This window comes from Notolepis coatsorum (genome assembly GCF_963971535.1).
Source record: "Notolepis coatsorum genome assembly, chromosome: 13".
Lineage (NCBI taxonomy): Eukaryota > Metazoa > Chordata > Actinopteri > Aulopiformes > Paralepididae > Notolepis > Notolepis coatsorum.
The window spans coordinates 69514375-69535096 of NC_140177.1; the positions used below are offsets into that span (position 1 = coordinate 69514375).

The 20722-nt window shown below is 46.4% G+C and overlaps 1 protein-coding gene across 1 annotated transcript in view; it reads left to right on the plus strand.

Moving 5' to 3' along the window:
• Window positions 1–784: 784 nt before the first annotated feature.
• Window positions 785–20722, plus strand: part of arhgap36 (Rho GTPase activating protein 36) — a 129337-nt gene continuing 109399 nt past the window's right edge. Inside the window, exon 1 of the mRNA XM_084328137.1 lies at window positions 785–936. Coding sequence (XP_084184263.1) covers window positions 801–936 — 136 coding nt within the window. The 5' untranslated portion in view covers window positions 785–800. The remainder of the gene's footprint in view (window positions 937–20722) is intronic.

Here is a 20722-nt window from a genome sequence, read left to right on the forward strand (position 1 = left end):
GTGGATGGTCATCTCTCAGTTGATGATGGCGGTGGGATGGAAGCCAACAGAGATTTACATCAGTGGGTGCCGATATCGGTTGACTATGGTATATAGACATTTTATTTTCACAGATGTAATATGTTACAATAACATGGCTTCACTTTGGCCATCTGGATAAGCAGATCACAGTTGATTGTGATAAATGGTTTGGTGGTTAGACACACACATAGTTTCCTATTCCACATCTTTCACTTACAATATACATATTTCCTGTCTTGACCTATTTCATATCTATCTATCTATCTATCTATCTATCTATCTATCTATCTATCTATCTATCTATCTATCTATCTATCTATCTATCTATCTATCTATCTATCTATCTATCTATCTATCTATCTATCTATCTATCTATCTATCTATCTATCTATCTATCTATCTATCTATCTATCTATCTATCTATCTATCTATCTATCTACTATCTATCTATCTATCTATCTATCTATCTATCTATCTATCTATCTATCTATCTATCTATCTATCTATCTATCTATCTATCTATCTATCATCTATCTATCTATCTATCCTATCCATCCATCCATCCATCCATCCATCCATCCATCCATCATCCATCCATCCATCCATCCATCCATCCATCCATCCATCCATCCATCCATCCATCCATCCATCCATCCATCCATCCATCCATCCATCCATCCATCACACTTTCTGTGTTATCCCCTCTCTTTCTTTCCACCCATCCCTGTCATTAACCTCCTCTCTCTGTTCTCTTGTAGGGGGATCATACCTGGGCGACCATGTTGGGTCAGAGTGTGCGGTTGCAGCCGGTACCCATCCAGGGCCTGTCTGAGCTGGAGCGAGCCAGACTACAGGAAGTAGCTCACTACCACCTGGAGGAGAGGGACCTGGACTTCAAGATCACTATTCCCAAAGGTAGACTTCAAGTACTGTATGGTTGTCTATTAAAACATGGCAACAGCGGGGCTACAGTAAGATAGTTCTCACACACACATGTATATTGTTGATGGATGTAGCAAATAGAAACCTAAGGCCCATTATGATACTGTTGTTGATGGGTCACCTGGAGGTCAAATCTAGGGTATAGACAATGAATGAGGCACGGATCTTTCAGGGTCCTAAAATGTTTTAGTTTTTTGGTTAAATAACATGCCAACATTATGGGAAATACGCTTACCTCCAGAGTCAGACAAGAAGATAGATACCCATTTCCTCCCAGTAGCGTTCAGTAGAAAGTTATCCGGCTGCAAGTTAGCCTAGCTTAGCACAAATTAATGGAAGTGGATACGGACCACTAGCCTAGCTTAGCACAAATTAATGGAAGTGGATACGGACCAGAGAGAGAGAGGAGAGAGAGAGAGAGAGAGAGAGAGAGAGAGAGAGAGGAGAGAGAGAGAGAGAGAGAGAGAGAGAGAGAGACAGGAGAGAGAGGAGAGAGAGAGAGAGAGAGAGAGAGAGAGAGAGAGAGAGAGAGAGAGAGAGAGAGAGAGAGAGAGAGAGAGAGAGAGAGAGAGAGAGAGGAGAAGAACTGAGGGCTTAGCAGGAGTGGCCTGTAACATGTCCATATGTGTTTAGTTAGGAACAACACACACAAACACACACACACACACACACACACACACACACACACACACACACACACACACACACACACACACACACACACACACACACACACACACACACACACACACACACACACACACACACACACACACAAAATCCAACATAAAATATCTCACAATCACAACCGCTTGTGATTGTTTGGTATAGGTCAATTGATGTTGCACAGCCCATGTATGTTCTGTTGTAAAATCAATCCAAATCACTTGGAGTGTGAATGTGATAGTGATACAAGGAAATACCCAGCCTCTACTACCTACAGTATGTATGACAACACTCTAACTTACCATCTTATTTAGATAATAACAAACCTAAAACGGAGCTACATGGTTCTTCGCCTGAGTGTTGAAGTGATGTTTACTCATTTCTACAATACTGTGTTTGGTGTCATGGAAGAGAACAGCGCCCCCCCCCCCCCCCCCCCCCCCGAACACTCAGTTTTAACATTGACATTCAGTGCAACACAATAAACCTGTACCAACCCCCCAAAACAGTACACCTACAGTAGTGTCTTCAGTCTCTTTTAGGAGGTCTGACCAAGCGGCCATAACGACTGTATTTAACAGTCACAGGGGACGTGGAAGGGGCAGGGGTAAGGGTAGGGGCAGGGGCATGTCCCCGCCGCTGCACAGGCTTTGTTGGTGGAAAGGTAGGGGTAACAACGGCCGGAGGGCATGGGACAGGGGCAAATCCGCCATGTCCACCACAACGCTCTTGGGGCCCGCCTCGAGAATGTGGAAGGGCCCTGCAGTGGAGAACGGTGGGCATCATGGCAGATAAACACATAGCTGGCAGCCATCAGGTCCTTTGGAATGTAGGACTGGGGAAGGCAGTGATGTGTGGAAACTGGGGCAAACACCCTCGCTGCGTCCTGGAAGCGTGAACACTTAAGGCAACTAACTTGTGCTTCCGCGTTTCTCTGATTGGCCAACTGACCCCACGTGACGCTACGGCTCGTTTTCCCCGACGCCGGTAACGCGCGCATGCACATTTTCGTTTTGACGGCACTCAAACGCCAAGCGAGGCTGCTCGCGTAAAATAGGCTGCTCGCGGAAATGTAATGTTATGTTTGAATCCGTAGAATACATATTTATCAAAACAACATATTTATCAAAACAACTACCAGATTCACTCATAACGTTATTTGCGCTGTCAGAAACTATCACTGTTTACACTCCCCACAACTGTACATTGTAACGTTATATAACGCAACGTTATATGCTGTTATGTCGCGTTTTATTCATAACGTTATTTCGCATGACAACACAGCACAGCTGTCAGAAACTGCACATTGAGGGGGTTTGAATCACTGTACATCAGTGGAGGCTGCTGACTGATTAACTACATTACCTGCTGTGCTGTAGGCCAAAGCAGAGGTACAGTAAAAGCACAGGCACAGTAGGTTACATGGTTGATTGATTAACTACATTACAACGTGCAAGCCAGCGCAGAGGTACAGTAGGTTACATGTTTGATTGATTAACTACATTACAACATGCAAGCCAGCGCAGAGGTACAGTAGGTTACATGATTGATTGATTAACTACATTACCTGCGGTGCTGTAGGCCAGCCAAAGCAGAGGTACAGTAGGTTACATGATTGATTGATTAACTACATTACCTGCTGTGCTGTAGGCCAAAGCAGAGGTACAGTAAAAGCACAGGTACAGTAGGTTACATGATTGATTGATTGATTAACTACATTACAACGATATGAATAGCTAGTTCTGTATCACACTAGCTCCCGCTCAGCGTCTCATTGCATATATCTCGCTTCAGCATATATACACTGAATACATTTCAAAATGTACCTTTAAATGCCAGAATTCATCTGGCCACACCCCCATCCGCTTACCTATATAAGCAGGGGTGGTGCCACACACTCATCTCCTTCTCAAATTTCATCACAAGCAACGTGTTGCTCATATGCCCACTTGACGTGGAGAAAGATATTGGCTGGAAGAGCAATGTTTACGAGGAAAGGAAGAACAAGGAGATACGTTGACATCATAGCTTTATTTTCTCTCTCACTATTTTCGAGAAAATACTGCGATATTGTCTTCGTCACTGGAGTGTCTGGAAGATGGTGATCATTCTAAAATCCTCCACCGGTTTTCGTATTGGGAGCACGCCGCTGCATGCCTCTCAACTGCAGTTCTTTGCTGTGTTGGTTGGGGTGAAACCTTTCAGGACACAGCTGAACTGTAGGACGCGCCGCTGTTGTGAGAAGCGGTGGGTTTCAGGTTGGGTGAGTACTGTTTTGTTTGCGGCTCCACTTGTCTGTTAGTGCTATGGGGGCTAACTGACAATGTTTACAAACACCAGCCCCAGATTAAGGTCTTTTGTTCAGCCTCTTAGGCAGCAGCGGAAGACCTTGATCTGAAGCCCATTATAGTTTAACTAGTGGGCCACGACCATTAACACTGGTGATCCCTGTGTTTTCTGGACGAGTGGATGTCTCTCTGTCACCGTGTTAGGCCCCATCTTTCATATCCAAATGAGAGTATTCCCTCACGAGGAGATATGGGCATAGATGTTCATTAGCGGAAGATCTGTGTTCAAAGTCAGCTACACAGGCCAGTTGGGTATTGTGCTGGCTCCGTCGGGTGTTGGTAAAATCACCGTTGTAAAACTGTGTTAACATCTTGTCTCTCTTTTCTCTTAAAAAGTGAGGAGGGTTTCAGAACGGCGGCCTGTCTGGGTGAGTGTTATATCATTGTGTACAAGTTCAGGTGATAGCTGCTTAGCTTACGTGCTAGTGGTGGCCTACTGTTAGCCAGTCAGCTGTTAGCTGCGGCGCTAGCCTGCTGTGATCACTAGGTGGCCTATCTAGGTTAGGCTAGGAAACGTTAGCTTGCTGCTATCGCTGCTTAGCTTACGTGCTAGTGGTGGCCTACTGTTAGCCAGTCAGCTGTTAGCTGCGGCGCTAGCCTGCTGTGATCACTAGGTGAGTAGGTGGCCTACCTGGCTAGGCTAGGAAACGTTAGCTTGCTGCTATCGGCCGAGGCCCAGCGCGGGGTGGCTCCGGCCCCTCGCGCGCCGCCGCGGTTCTCAACTCCCCTCTCCCGCACGGGGAGAGGCGGGGGGGGATTCGAAGCTCCCCTCTGGTCGCGTGCGCCGTTCGCTCGGCGTCTCGCGGGTAGGGGCGGTAGCGACCGATGGTTGGAGCGGCCGTTAGCTTAATGCTACTCTGTTGAACGTGCTTTGATTATAACATGTTTTAAACACTCTTGACTACGACGTCATCTTTGACAGAGGATGTTTGTCGAACCTGCCCTGGGCCAGGACGGCGAGGCCTGCGTCAACAAAGGGGACCGTAGCGACGGGTTGGAGCGGCGACGCTGGCCGGGTCGGCAACACAGAACGGCTGTGTTTATTACGGTGCCTTGAGACTGCACTTCGTTGATCTACACTCCGGGTAGGCAAGGTTTGGCCAGACCTTATACACTTCTTCTGGCTCTCCCTTCTAAATGTTTTGTAAATAACGATGTTTTCCAAAACGAGTGTTGCTGCACTACATTTAGGATACGACGCGAGTTATGTGTGAATTGTCTTGTCACTGGTATTTAGCTTCTCCATGCAAATCGGGTTGTTGTTACAGATGTGAAAATGATCTGGTTTGTTGTGTTGAGAAACATCATGTGTGTTTATATGTACCGTGTACTCACAACTAAGGGGGTTAACTAACCTATAAAGCTATGCTTAGTGACAAATGAGTAAAGAATGATTCTTTTCTCAGCCTGTAATGACAATGAACAGTGTGTTCACATATTAACAGGTTTTCCTGTTTTAACTGGCCGTATTAAGGGTAAAGTAGGAGCATTGTGTTTCCCCCCGGTTCCCTGGGGACTTCTTCATCCTCCTATCAGACATGTTGTTGCACTACATTGTGTCACTGTGTGGTAGGGATACGATGTAACTCTTAGCTTGATTGCTGAGGTTGTGCTAAAACTGCTGGAGAAACTTTATTTTCCTAAAAGAAAAGATTGTTTGGTCGCTTTCGTGTGTGCTTAGCAAGGCCTGTGGCCGATACTAATCGAGAATTATGTATTCTCTCATTATGAAAAACGGCGTTCCTCTGTAGAGTGTTTTTGCCATTTTTTGTAGGTGATGATGGGTTGTGTGTGTCATGTGACCTACAACTGGGTTGGACTGGCCACAGAAGCACATGTGTAAGTTTGGTACCGGGGCTCTTGAAGAGCCCTCTCTATTCTGTGTTTTTTCCTTAGTAAAAATCAGATAGCAGGTTAGCTCATGCGCTGTGTGAAGCTGTCAGACGCTTCATGGAGCTGACTATGACTGTGTCATACTCTCTTTTTGTCATTACATCGTATCATGGGTGTGGGGTCGTAAAGGGGTGAACTGGTAACCTTTCCTCCCCCCTTTTTTCTGTTGGTCAGGGGTAAACCCCCTGTCCTTCAAGGTTCCTGTCACGTTGCGGTTCGGAACGTTACAGGGTGAGGGGGGGGGGGAGTTTCCTGGTCCCACGGCCTGGAATATTGGGCGTGTGCACCGCAGAAATTCCCCCGCCATAGAGTATGTCACCGTGCGCGTCTCTGTTGGTAGGACTTCCGTGTGCTGTTCAGGTCCATGTGATGGATCTGTTTTTGGGGGGTGGTCAGGGCTCCTCCTCACCAAGCTCCTATTCGGTCCTTCTGTGAGTTGGGACTCCTCCTTCCATGTGAGGGAGCCTCCTTCAGAGTACAGAGCCTCCTCCTCAGATTGTCAAGGTGAGTGGACCCTCAAGAAGGAGTCCTACTCTATTGTGTATGTATTCGATTCAATTCGATTATTGAGTGTGTATGGGTTCAGTGCCTCCTCCCCGGAGAGCCCTAAAACCAATTTTTTACATGGCTCAAGGTGCAATATATTCTTTTCAATCTGTACAGCTCGCGTGGGAAGTCTCTCTGGGGATTCCCGTCTCCTTCCTATGGGAGGGTGGTGGGATGTAAAAATGTGAAAAATGTTTACCCCCGGCTGTGTAGACTGGGATACATACTGTTGGTGCTTCCTGCTTTTCTATTAAAAAGAGTTGGAGTTAGGAAGTGTCACACCCCTCTTGTCGTTCCCCTGGGCGCCTTGGGGATTCAATGACAGGTCTAAATAGCCTGTTCATTGATGTGGGTGTGTCCCGACGCACGTATAGTGCTAGCTCGGGGTGTTCTGTAAACAGGCGACTGACTGGCACGCCTTGGTTGCTTGAGGTTAAAACGGCGTTTTTATAAAGCAACTGGGATGGAGGTTTTTCCTCTTCCGATGACCAAATCCGACGACCTGGTTTGGTTATCGACGGATTCTCGTTCATATCTGGGCGATGATGACGGAATGGATCTGAACATATGTAGAGGGGTCTCACGCCCCGGGGGTTGGCCACCGGGCGCGGTTCGCCCGAACGTCTGGGTGGCGCCTTCTTTTCATGTTTAAGATCAACACGCATATCTGCCCCTTCTCCTGGAGTAGGCATGTCGGCGTGGTTAGGGCACGGGACTGGTTCTGGTCACGCTGGTCCAGATCAGTTGAACCCGTTGTCCGCCGGGGATGCAGATCTGCTGTTCTGGTACCCTGAGGGACTTGGGCTTTTTTCAGGGGGAAAAATGCCAGGTCGGTCCGGGTGTCACAGGGTTAAGCTCTATGGAGACCCTGGTTGGGTACGTTTTTTACTCAGCACTGTCGTAATGGCTTACGGCCATGCCAACCTGTACACGCTCGATCTCGTCAGATCTCGGCCGCTACACAGGTTGGTCCTGGTTAGTACTTGGTTGGGAGACCGCCTGGGAATACCAAGTACGGTGTGCTTGGGGCTGGTTCTCCATTCTTTTTCGCTCCTCTCTCACGCATGGCGAAGAGGGGCCTGTTGGGGTGGTCATTGACCTCCTCTGGTGACCCTGTGCTTCCCGTATCGCCGGGCCCGGTCCGAAGTAATGTTTCATCGACCCGTAGGCCTGGGTTAACCCTTTTTTGAAAAACTGAAACACTTGTACTGCGGTATAGCCGGTGTATACCCGCAGGTGTGTTTTGGAGTTTTTTCTTGAGGGGTTATAGGAACAACCACCGCATTGAGTAACACCAAGGTGGTTGATTCCCTGGTGTGTTGGAGCAGTGTCAACTCCCGGGTTCACCGGTTGAGGGTGCCCCTGCACGTTCATGACGTCTGCCAATCGTATCAGCCTTCTCTGCCTCAACCCCTCTGGGTGGGTTTTTTTTTATGGAGGCTTGGTCATGCAACACCGCCAGCTTACGCGCCTTCCGCCGGTGCGGCTGTGTTCAGCTGTCTCCTCTGGCGCCTGTCTCGTCCACAGTCTCCAGGCTAGGGTTAACAGCCTGTTGCCTGGTTTTTCCCCGGTGCGCTGCCTGCTTCCGTTGGTTAACCTTTTTTGTGTGCTTACGGCCATGCTGACTGCCTGGCGGTGTACTATTGGGGGGACAAGGCCCGCTCGGCTGAGGGGCCTTTGTCCGAATACGCTGGCGATGTGGGGGGCGGGGTCACTAAGTGCCCACCTGGTGGGGTCTTGATGCTGGCATCATGGACTTCTCCGGGCCCCCGTTCCAGGGGGTCCAGTCCCTTTGGTGGGTCTGGGTCTTCCTTCGCACTCCGCCGCTACGGCCTTGCCACGGGGTTGGGTTTACCCTTGACCCCGTGATTCTAGGGGGCAGTAACGAGGTTGTTCCCTCCGTTCGTTCCCGGGTGGCATGCGGGTTGTGCGTAGTGTGTAGTCGTGGGGTCAGGCCACGGTCTGCTCACCCTGTGCGTTGAGTTGCTTGAGTGCCTCTTCGCACGGTCGGGTCCGTCGCCCTCCCGGGAAACCTCTAATAGGGGGGGTGCCCTCCATTAGGGGGGGTCGGGGGGGCTCGGCCCTCCCTGTTCTGATGGTTGTGGGGGGCCTTCAGCGGGGTGTATTTGTCGAGCTTCTAGCTCCCGCTCAGCTCCTATTATGCAATGAGACGCTGAGCGGGAGCTAGTGTGATACAGAACGTTAGGTTATGACTATAACCAAGTTCTGTTAACACTAGTGGACGCTCTGCGTCTAGACGCCGCTGCGGCCCTTGATTTTTCATTGTGGTGAAATTTGTTGGGAAGGAGATGAGTGTGTGGCACCACCCCTGCTTATATAGGTAAGCGGATGGGGGTGTGGCCAGATGAATGCTGGCATTTAAAGGTACATTTTGAAATGTATTCAGTGTATATATGCTGAAGCGAGATATATGCAATGAGACGCTGAGCGTCCACTAGTGTTAACAGAACTTGGTTATAGTCATAACCTAACGTTACGTTTATATAGAGAGATGATAAATTAATTAAACGTAAAAAATAAAAAAAAATAAAAATTTAAGTGATTCGAACTTGTGACCATAAGCTCCACAGCAAGTTGGCGCATGAGTTGAGCTAAGTGCGTCAACGTTAAAACTGAGTGACGAATGTATAATTTACACTTGTGCCAATTGCCTACTTATTATTAACCTAGGTATTGTGCGAGCGTTGCTAATTAACCTGCATGGTTATTATTATTATTAACCTTTGCTTATGTAGGGGGGATTACGAATGCATAATGCCGCGGTATTAATATTACCTATGCGAGACATTAAAGATGGCGGCTTTGTGTTTTTCTAAAAATGTCTCCGGCGTATTCACGAAGGAGAGCGCTGGCCAATCAGAGAAACGCGGAAGCACAAGTTAGTTGCCTTAAGTGTTCACGCGTCTTGGAAGGCAGACCGGTGAGCTGTAGTGGACCAAGGGGCAGAGGAACCAGGAAGGAACTCCCTAGGGACCTTCAGCGGTTGACCAAAGACCAGCTTGGCTAAAGAGGACTGCAGGTCTTCATGGCGGCCTTCATGGAGCGGTGAAAACACGCACACATCCCGTTGGCCTTCAGGTTGTATGACGTGGTACGATGGAGTTTCACCCCAAGTCTCTCAGCCACGGTGCTCCACAGCTCAGAAGTGAACTGGGATCCCCTGACGGAAGTCAGGTCCAATGGCGCGCCAAACCGGGTCACCCAGCCGGAGATGAACACCCGAGCCACCTCTGCCGCCGTTGTCGATGACAGGGGAACAACCTCCGGCCACCTGGTGGTCCTGTCCACCATAGTGAGGAGGTGAGTGAAACCCTGAGACGGGGGAAGTGGGCCCACCAGGTTACACCGCCTCTCTGGAATGAGAAACGGCTCCAGGGGGGCCTTAGTGACAATGCACCTTGGAATGCTGGCACGCCACACAAGAGGCCAGGTCACCCATCATTTGACGTCCTTCCTGAGGGCCTGAGGCCCAGCCAGACGAACTGGGCCCCTACCAGCTTAACCTGTTAAACCCTAGCCATGTTTTCAGAAGATTCGCCTAAAAGTACATACTGTACGTAAATGGAAGATTGCTCCACTTCTACAAGGTCCATTTGCATGTTCTTGGTATCTAGGGACATCTATGGACCTCGGTGAATGTATTCCCAGAAATATTGTGTCTGTTACTATGCTTGAGTAAATTGTAATGAACCAAAGGAGAATATAAATTATTATTATTTCATTTTTTATTTTCCATCTTTGACAGTGAATAACACCATGCTAACATTGACCAGACGTGACATTTTTTTATTCTCACCTTCTTGAGATCAGGGGCGTCATTTTGGTATGGCAAGGTATGGCACTCGCCATACCTTGGCAAATAAAAATGTAAAAAAAAAAAAAAAAAATGTATTACAACTTTTTATGTTGATTTAGATTTCGAATGTCAACATTATGAACAAAGCTTCGAACTATTCGGTACAGCCCTAGCATGTTTTGATATCGTCAATTATCTCACTTTTACTAGGTGACTTTTACTGTGACTAACTGAAATGCCCAAAAAAAAGGAAAATGGACATAGGGACGTTTTTTAATCAAAGGGCAGCAGAGACAAGTGATACAGGGACACAGGTAAGGTCTGGCTTAGTGATTATAATAGTGCAGTTCAGCATTCAGTAACCCATACTTTTTGTGAATGTGTTTTTGATACTACATTCTGTTGAACACACACCTCAAAACCGTACCTAAGGAAAATTGGCTCAATTGCAAGAAAAGTAATAGACAGTTATGATATTACATTCTGCATAATTCGTATGCAAAATATTGTGGTTCCCTGCTTTAGTCTGTTGACACATTTCTATACTAAAAATGCTTGTGTAGTCATGTGTCATACCTAAATGTCATATAACTGAATTGTATAGAAACAACTCACCAAAAGTGACTATTGCACAACTGATTTGACAAAAAAAATCCACCAAGGGGGGGAAACCCCCCCATTCACCCTCCCCCCACTCCTCGCCATACCTTGCCTTTTACTGAAATGACGCCACTGCTTGAGATCATGTGTACAAAAAAAAATTAATAAAGGGCAGATGATTTACACAGGGTTTTGTAGATACAGTACTGCATTTAGCCAATTCAATTCAATTTGAAATATGAATATAAAATATAGAATATCAGGCCTATAAATTACCTTATTATGGCCAAGTCATACATCTATGGATCGTCTTTCCAATGGCAGAGTTAAATCTGGATTTAGTACCACCAGGCGCCTGTAATAGGGCAGCAAAGACCATGAATGAAATCTACTATAAGTAACTTTTTTATAATGTAAATAGCTCCGCCATTTTTTCTCAGGTTGAGACGCCTTTTTTTCTAGACGTCTGCAGAAAGGTAAAGAAACAAACTACGTTCTATTTTATGGCAATAACGGGATGTGCCGAGATATTTATAAACTCATATTTAGCTAATAACACTTAAAATTAGGGATGCTCGATATTGGCCTTTTTACCGATACCGATATACCGATATTGTCCAACTCTTAATTTCCGATACCGATATCAACCGACATCAACCGATACCGATATATGCAGGGTTTCCCCCCCCAAAAAACTGAATAATTTCAGGTAATTAACATTACATATGTCTTGTTGTGGAATTAACATAACATTATGCATACTTTTGACAATAAATAAAATCAGAATGTGTTCTTACTTGCTTGCCTGGGTAAATAAAGGTTATAGAAATGTAAAAAAATAAATACATTTTATTTTTTTATTTTTTGAAAACCGATACCGATATTTTCCGATATCACATTTGAATGCCAATATCGGTAGGCCGATAATATCGGATATCCCTACTTAAAATCATTGGTAAATAAACATAGTGCTGAAAATATACACTTTGACTGCTGTTTTGATAGGGTTAGGGTCTTTACTCTTGGCTACATTTGAAAAAGAAATGCAAAATTCATTAATACAGAATGTATTGATCTATTTATGACGTGATATTAATTTCGTACCGGTACCGGACCGCTTGGGCTTAAAGGGTTAACCGACGCCCTTACCCCCGGGTGTGAAAGGGCATGAATGGCGTCAAATAACCGGTGGCGCCAGTCAGTTGGAACCATGGGGCAGGGCTGGCCAGTGGATACGTCACAGAGGAGCGTGGCGCCGCTGTCGTGAAATGCCACATCCTCGAGTCACAGTTCTGTCACAGCTGTCCTGAATGTCTGAAGGTCTGATTCGGTGAGCTGGTCAGCAGCCATGGCAGCATAGTCGATGCCCAGGTGCACAGGGCTGACGCGCGCCCAGGAGAGGCAGTCCACCACCCGGTTGTCTTTACCGGCCACATGCTGAATGTCCGATATCAAGGTCGAGGTCAACTGGTCAAGGTCAAGTTTATTGGTATGGCCCAAACTGGGCAATTCATGTTACAGCAGATAAATACCAGCTCCAAAAAAAACCACAGCAAACATACATAACAAGAAGAACACAGTACAGACATGTACAGTACATGGTCGCAGGATCAGATCATAACAGTCAAACAAGCAACCACAACCATCCCCCCGCCCACCCACCCACCTCAATGCCGCCCTCTCCTGATTGATGGCACGAATGGAGGTAGGTAGAAATGAGAATTTGTATCTATTGTTTTTAGCTGCAGGGGTCTCCAAACGTTGGCCGGAAGTCAATAATTGATACTCCGGATTTAGGGGGTGAGAGATATGGATTAGAGTCCAGGCATTCGAGGACTCCAAGGCTGCTCTTGCCAACGCAGCCATGCTGGCACACCCTTCTCCTGCTGCTCCTATAGCCCTCACCACCGATGCCTCCGATTATGCAGTAGGCGTGGTGTGTGAGCACTGCAGTGGGTGGCTGGCGCCTGGCAGCCTCTTGCTTTCTTCTGTAAGTAGATGCGTGACAACGAGATGAAGTATAGCACAGGGCGGCTGGGTGGCGCAGCGGACATTGCGCTCGTCACCAACGCAAGAGACACCGGGTTCGAATCCAGCTGTCGGTGTTGCCTCCGGCTTGGGCCGGCCGTCATACTGACTCAATTGGCAGAGTTAGCGGGTGGAAAGTCGAAGGGTGGTAGTCTGGTCGTTGTGAACAGCGACTCCTACAGGTCGGTTGGGGTGCCTGCACAGCAAAGTCAGGAAAATGGCGGGGGCAGTGTGAGCCTCCTACACGGTATTCCTCGCCAAATGAGAGTCTGCGCTGGCAGGTGAAAAGATGTGACTGGCTGCCTCCACATGTATCGGAGGGGACACGTGATGCAAGTCTTCTATCCTCCCTACAACCGGCCAGTGGGGGGCATATGCAAGCAACGATCAGGACAGGGGAGGGATAATTGGCACGAGAGGTAAATTGGGATGGGAGAAAAATCACAGAAAAAAGGAGGAGAAAAAGTAGAAAAAAAAAAGGGGGAAGTATACAGTAGCACATTGGACAGGGAGCTCCTGGCCCTCTTCCTCGCCATACATCACATCAGGTTCCTGCTGGAGGGACAGGGAGCTCCTGGCCCTCTTCCTCGCCATACATCACATCAGGTTCCTGGCCCTCTTCCTCGCCATACATCACATCAGGTTCCTGCTGGAGGGCCTCTTCCTCGCCATACATCACATCAGGTTCCTGGCCCTCTTCCTCGCCATACATCACATCAGGTTCCTGCTGGAGGGCCTCTTCCTCGCCATACATCACATCAGGTTCCTGCTGGAGGGCCTCTTCCTCGCCATACATCACATCAGGTTCCTGCTGGAGGGCCTCTTCCTCGCCTCACATACATCACATCAGGTTCCTGCTGGAGGGCCTCTTCCTCGCCTCACATACATCACATCAGGTTCCTGCTGGAGGGCCTCTTCCTCGCCATACATCACATCAGGTTCCTGCTGGAGGGCCTCTTCCTCGCCTCACATACATCACATCAGGTTCCTGCTGGAGGGCCTCTTCCTCGCCTCACATACATCACATCAGGTTCCTGCTGGAGGGCTGCCGGCTCACTGTTTTTGTCGATCACAAGCCCCTGGTTTTAGCCATGGCCAAACCGTGGATCGGGGCAGCAGCAGTGCCAACTTTCTGCCATATAGGAGAGATAACACATCAACCCACATCAGAACCTGAGACCAACAGTAAGAGATAACACATCAACCCACATCAGAACCTGAGACCAACAGTAAGAGATAACACACCAACCCACATCAGAACCTGGTACCAACAGTAAGAGATAACACACCAACCCACATCAGAACCTGGTACCAACAGTAAGAGATAACACACCAACGCACATCAGAACCTGATACCAACAGTAAGAGATAACACACCAACCCACATCAGAACCTGAGACCAACAGTAAGAGATAACACACCAACCCACATCAGAACCTGAGACCAACAGTAAGAGATAACACACCAACCCACATCAGAACCTGGTACCAACAGTAAGAGATAACACACCAACCCACATCAGAACCTGATACCAACAGTAAGAGATAACACATCAACCCACATCAGAACCTGGTACCAACAGTAAGAGATAACACACCAACCCACATCAGAACCTGGTACCAACAGTAAGAGATAACACACCAACCCACATCAGAACCTGAGACCAACAGTGAGAGATAACACACCAACCCACATCAGAACCTGAGACCAACAGTAAGAGATAACACACCAACCCACATCAGAACCTGAGACCAACAGTAAGAGATAACACACCAACCCACATCAGAACCTGGTACCAACAGTAAGAGATAACACACCAACCCACATCAGAACCTGAGACCAACATTAAGAGATAACACACCAACCCACATCAGAACCTGGTACCAACAGTAAGAGATAACACACCAACCCACATCAGAACCTGAGACCAACAGTAAGAGGTTTGTTGAACCCACATCAGAACCTGGTACCAACAGTGAGAGGTCTGTTGAACCCACATGGCTTCCATTGGAAACAATACAACTGATGCTGGGAACAACACAGAGGCTGTGTGTGTGTGTGTGTGTGTGTGTGTGTGTGTGTGTGTGTGTGTGTGTGTGTGTGTGTGTGTGTGTGTGTGTGTGTGTGTGTGTGTGTGTGTGTGTGTGTGTGTGTGTGTGTGTGTGTGTGTGTGCGTGTGCGTGTGCGTGTGCGTGTGTGTGTGTGTGTTAGCCTGTTTTATGTGTGGCTGTGTTGGGAGAGTAATGGTGAGAGTAAGAGGGCAGGACGAAGGAGGCAGCAGGAAGATCCAAGGGTTTAATGAACACAATCCATGACAAAGTGCAGAGACAAAAACACAAACACACAAGGTACCTTTGGTGGCCGGCAAAAATAAATGAAGGTAAAAGTATGAAAACACTACATATCTACAGGGAAACAGGCAACAGCTGACATCTAACAGGAGGAGACACTAAACATAGACAATGGACCGGAGGACATGGGCGAGTGAACTGAAATACACAAGGAGAGAATGGGAACATGAGAAACACCTGGGCTGATCACAAATGGAGACACATGGGAGGGAAGCAGTTTAACAAAGAACTACAGGAAACAGGGAACTACAACTATGGCAACAAGACAGTGGTATACACAGAGCACAGAGAGACAAGAGAATAAGATACAAAGAAATACTAAACAAGAGAGAGAGAGAGAGAGAGAGAGAGAGAGAGAGAGAGAGAGAGAGAGAGAGAGAGAGAGAGAGAGAGAGAGAGAGAGAGAGAGAGAGAGAGAGAGAGAGAGAGAGAGAGAGGACAGAGCGAGTGTGAGAACAAATGTCTATGGCACAGACAAGGTGGAACACAGAGCAGGGGAGAACAGTCCATGGCAGAGCGTTATGTGTGTGTGTGTTTCTACATGCATATGTGTATGTAGTACGTGCACATTCACTTGCGCATTCTCCTTTGAGAGACTCTAGTCTTACATAAGACGCTTTTCTCAGACTGAGTGAATTCTCTCCCATACGGTCTCTCCTCTCCGGGCTTTTAACCCTTTGACCTTCCCCCCACTGTGAGACCTCTTGAGCTCTTGCTGATTGATGCCTAGTTTAGATGCAGAGTTTACACACAGCCTTATATTTAAGCAGTCAACATTGACAGTTCTATTCAATTGTTTAGACAAGTTGGTTAAAGTTAAGGCTCCCACATAGTCGGGCGTACTGTGAGCGGACCGGACTCTGCGCGGCATGTCCGCATTTGTTTGCGGTTTCATAGTCGAGCGTACCACCGTGTACCAATTTCCTACATTTCTCATGCAAGTTTACTACATTTCCCACAATCCATTTCAGCACGCTATTTATTTTTTGAGGTGCCTAATGCAATTCTGTCTTCAGAAGCCTCCGGGGACATATGGATCCAGTGACCAGAAGAGGACAGGACAGGACAGGACAGGACAGGTATATCAATTGAGAGATCAGCTCAGAAGAAGGGAGATTATTCCTCTGTTCATGGAGTTTGTTTTATTTTTCACGAGACCTAGGAAGTTAAATTCAGTCTGCAACGCTAAGCTAGTATTGGCTATAGCGGATATTTAACTGCCATTTCGAAATTCAAAATCCGCTGCCTTATCAGAGACAGAGAAGTCTTTCTAAGTTCTTGTTCACGGGGACGACAGCCTGCATGGATCACGATGAAGCTAGGAGCGAACTATTAATAGTCCATTAATTTAGCCGTTGCAGCGGGAGGCATATTGCACGTCTGGCATCCCAGTTGGGGGCATCTCTCGTTGAATTGACCATGATTGATTTGATTTGATTTTTATTTAGTACATACAATTTATACAATAGTATAAAAACAAGGGGTACAAGGATAACATGTGAAGGTCTGTCGACTTGTTTCCAACATGGTCCCAAGAAGAATACAATAAATCACAAAGAAAGAGTTAAGAAGATAAAATAGATACAGCAAGTAGATAAAATAGACAACACAATTTTCTGAAAGAGCCTCATTACAGCATGTCATGTGCCTGTTCTTCAAGAGTGGTGGCCAAGCACCCTCTGCAACCTACTGTTGCAGATGTCGCTGCACACCCCTCTTGAAGACAGCAATAGTGGGGGAGTTTTGGATGGCCCTGGGCAGAGAGTTCCACAGCCGGCTGGCTGTAGACAGAAAGCCATTCTGTGAATAGGAACCCTTTCTAGGCTCATAAACTGAGAGCTGTCCAGACCGTAACTGTCGTCCGTGGACCTGGCCACGCAGGACAATACGAGAGCATAAATATCTGGGGGCAGATCCATTTAACATTTTATACATATGTCCCAGTTTCAGAAAGGAGACCCTCTGCTCCACAGGGAGCCATCCCACCTCATTGAAGTGACATGGCTCAATATGGGTTCGAGGTGACAGATTTAGGACCAATCGTATGGTCTTATTTTGGCTGGTTTGTAGCCTGTGTTTACTTTCCACTGTAACACCACTATACCAGTACGTACATGCATAGTCATATTGGCTGAGGATCATGCAGTTGGCAAGCAATTTCATGTTTTCCAGTGATAAGAACCTCTTTTTTCTGTGCAAAAATTACACCCTTGTGTTAACTTTTTTTATCACCTTCAGGGCCATTGTTTTCCCTGAGAGTGTTTGGTCGAGGTCTGCACCTAGGTATTTAACACAGTCTCTAGACTCGACACTGAATCCATTACAGCTGATCTCAAGTTGGGAGCATTCCTTTAATTTATGTTTTGAGCTGAATAGAATTGACTCTGTTGTCAACTAACCATTTGTGAAGGCTTTCCAGCTCCCTACTGAGACCGGCTTGTATTTCTGCCGTGTCGTCTCCAGACACCAGAAGTGCTGAGTCGTCAGCATACAGTAGGAGTCTGCAGGATACTGCAGACACCATGTCATTAACATATAGTGAAAAGAGCAATGGAGCAAGGATGCTGCCTTGTGGCACCCCACATGTTATTTCATTATATGAAGATGCGACACCATTTATGTTCACAACCTGGGTCCTCCCAGTCAAGTACGACCTGAACCATCTCACCGACCCATCGTCCATCCCACAGGCTTTGAGTTCTCAAGCAGGATCTGATGGTCAACAGTATCAAACGCTTTCTGCAGGTCAATCAGAACCATGCCAGTTCGTTTGCCACAGTCCATCTGGGTTCGAATATGGTCAGTGAGATCAATCAGGCAAGCATCCGTAGAATACCCAGGGCGAAAGCCAGACTGGAATTGATAAAGGAGATCTGTCTGTTTAAGAAAATCTGATATTTGATTAAATATGACCTTCTCAAGAACTTTGGAAAATAAATATGGCATCTAAGGTTTCTAAAAAGAAAAGAAACCTTTTCCCATCTACGTTCTTTTTTCACATTACGGTTATTTTCTGTGGGAGTGTTTCCTTCTCTACTTCGGGGGTTAAGCCGGGGGGGGGGGTGGGTGCTGTACTTTGGGCCTTACAGATACAAATCTGACTCGACCTGACGTGAAGCAATCCTATTATCATCATCCCTAAGTCTATAATAAAAAAAATGTCATGTTTCGAGAGCTTTGTCAAGATTTAAACGCAAAACATGCGCTGGTTTGGAGACAGTAGCAGAGTTTTGCCTTTAACTTTGATGAAAGTCTATATATTCTACTTCTTCTGAAGGTTTTTCTATTTCTTTTTTTTCTACTTTTTTTCGTACATTCATCTTCTTGGTCTGACTGCATTGTCTGTATTATCTGCATCATCAGAGCCAAGATCCTGTCCTTCTGGGGAGAGAATCATTCTATTGCGGGATACGTGGTTTATTCTTTGTGTGTGTGTGTGTGTGTGCGTGTGTGTGTGTGTGTGTGTGTGTGTGTGTGTGTGTGTGTGTGTGTGTGTGTGTGTGTGTGTGTGTGTGTGTGTGTGTGTGTGTGTGTGTGTGTGTGTGTGTGTGTGTGCGTGCGTGCGTGTGTGTGTGTGTGTGTGTGTGTGTGTGTGTGTGTGTGTGTGTATGATGTTAATCATGTGAGAATAATTTATCCTGTCTCTTTTCTTCTCATTCTTCCCAGAAATGTTTCATATTTCTTTTCCTTTTCCCATGACCCCCCCCCCCCCCCCAGATCTCCAAATTCTGCAAACTGTATGACGTTGTTCTTCTTCCCGTCAGAGGGAAAGGATCCATTGTCTTTCTGCCTGAATGTGTGCTTTAATCAGATCACTGTATCCATTGTCTTTCTGCCTGAATGTGTGCTTTAATCAGATCACTGTATCCATTGTCTTTCTGCCTGAATGTGTGCTTTAATCAGATCACTGTATCCATTGTCTTTCTGCCTGAATGTGTGCTTTAATCAGAGCACTGTATCCATTGTCTTTAGGCAATTGACCTCTGATCTCTAACACCGCCCTCTTTTCATTCGCTTTCCGAACAACACTTGTGATTGGAGGATCAAGAAAAGAGAGCAGGGTTGAGATCAATTATCTACAGTACCTGGAAAGCATCAATGTTGCACTACACCGGATTTGTGTACAAAGTCGCTGGTTCAATGGGACTCACAATGTACAAAGTCACGAGGTCTCTGATGATGTTCTCCCCACGAATCATGTCCCTCATTTCTCCTGTCGACCGTTTACATCAGGGCTATTAAACTGGCGGCCCGCGGGCCAGATCCGTCCCGCGGGATGATTCTGACCGGCCCGCCAAAGATTACATGATAATAAAAAAAAAAAAAAAAAAAAAAAAAAATTTACTTTTTTCTTTTCATGTCAACGTTAACACGCACAATTGAGCCAAATGTCACTCAATTAATGACATATTTCATTGATAAATTGAGGGAAAACTTTGCAAGTCGATTTGATGAATTTGACATGTCCAGAGAATTGATGCATTTTGTGAGCAACCCATTTTCCAATGTAGCTGCTATTTCCACAAAAGGACAAGAGTTCCTTGCATCACTTCACATTGATGAAGGTCTCCTGCAACTTGAAATAATTGACATGCAAGCATCATCTGCTCTGAAGCAGGAACTTGAGAATGAATCCACCACAACATTTTGGATAAAGTGTATTCATGTCAAGACATTCCCCAAAATAAAAACGCTGGCAATATCTGTGCTAACAATGTTTGGCTCAACATACACCTGTGAATCCAGTTTCTCTCACATGAATGCCATTAAAACAAGCAACGTGCCTCCTTGACAAATGAGCATTTGCATCACTGTTTGCGGGTAGCCCTCACTTCCTATGAACCCTCTTTCTCTGCCATTGCCCAGTCAAAGAAGTGCAATCGCTCTCATTAGATGTGTGTATGTAGGCTAGGCCTGTCTGCCCCCCACCCCCCCTGATGTTTGAGAGTTAAGAGTGGACAATAAGTGCTAATAAGATGCTGTGATTTGCTGTTGTTCCACAGACATGAAGCACTTTTTCATAAGCTCAGCTGCACTATAAATGTGTTTTTTTGTTCAAGTGTTGATGTTAGAATGTTCACATGCACATCATGCACTTGTTTGTTTTTTATTTTATTTTTATATTGAAATGTTGAAGAGGAGATGTTGCAGTTGTTGCACAGTCATAAATGAAGCACTTTCTGCAGGAGATGTTGCAGATGTGGCACATAAATGAAGCACTTTTTTTGAAAAGTATACTACTTTTGCAATGTAGTTAAATAAAAGTTGTGAAAATGTGGTTGCGTGTTGTGTCAAGTGTACATATATTCATAGCACGGGGAGGCGCCGTGGCAGTCCGGCCCCTGGCCCCTTGGGTTTCTGACAATGTGGCCCCCTGAACAATTTAGTTGAATAGCCCTGGTTTACATCTTCGGAGGTCTTCAAAGTTTTAGAATCCATAGACCCTAAATCATCGACGGGTGAGCATCAATTGGACTCTTTTTTTCATAAAATTAGCTGCGCCAATTATT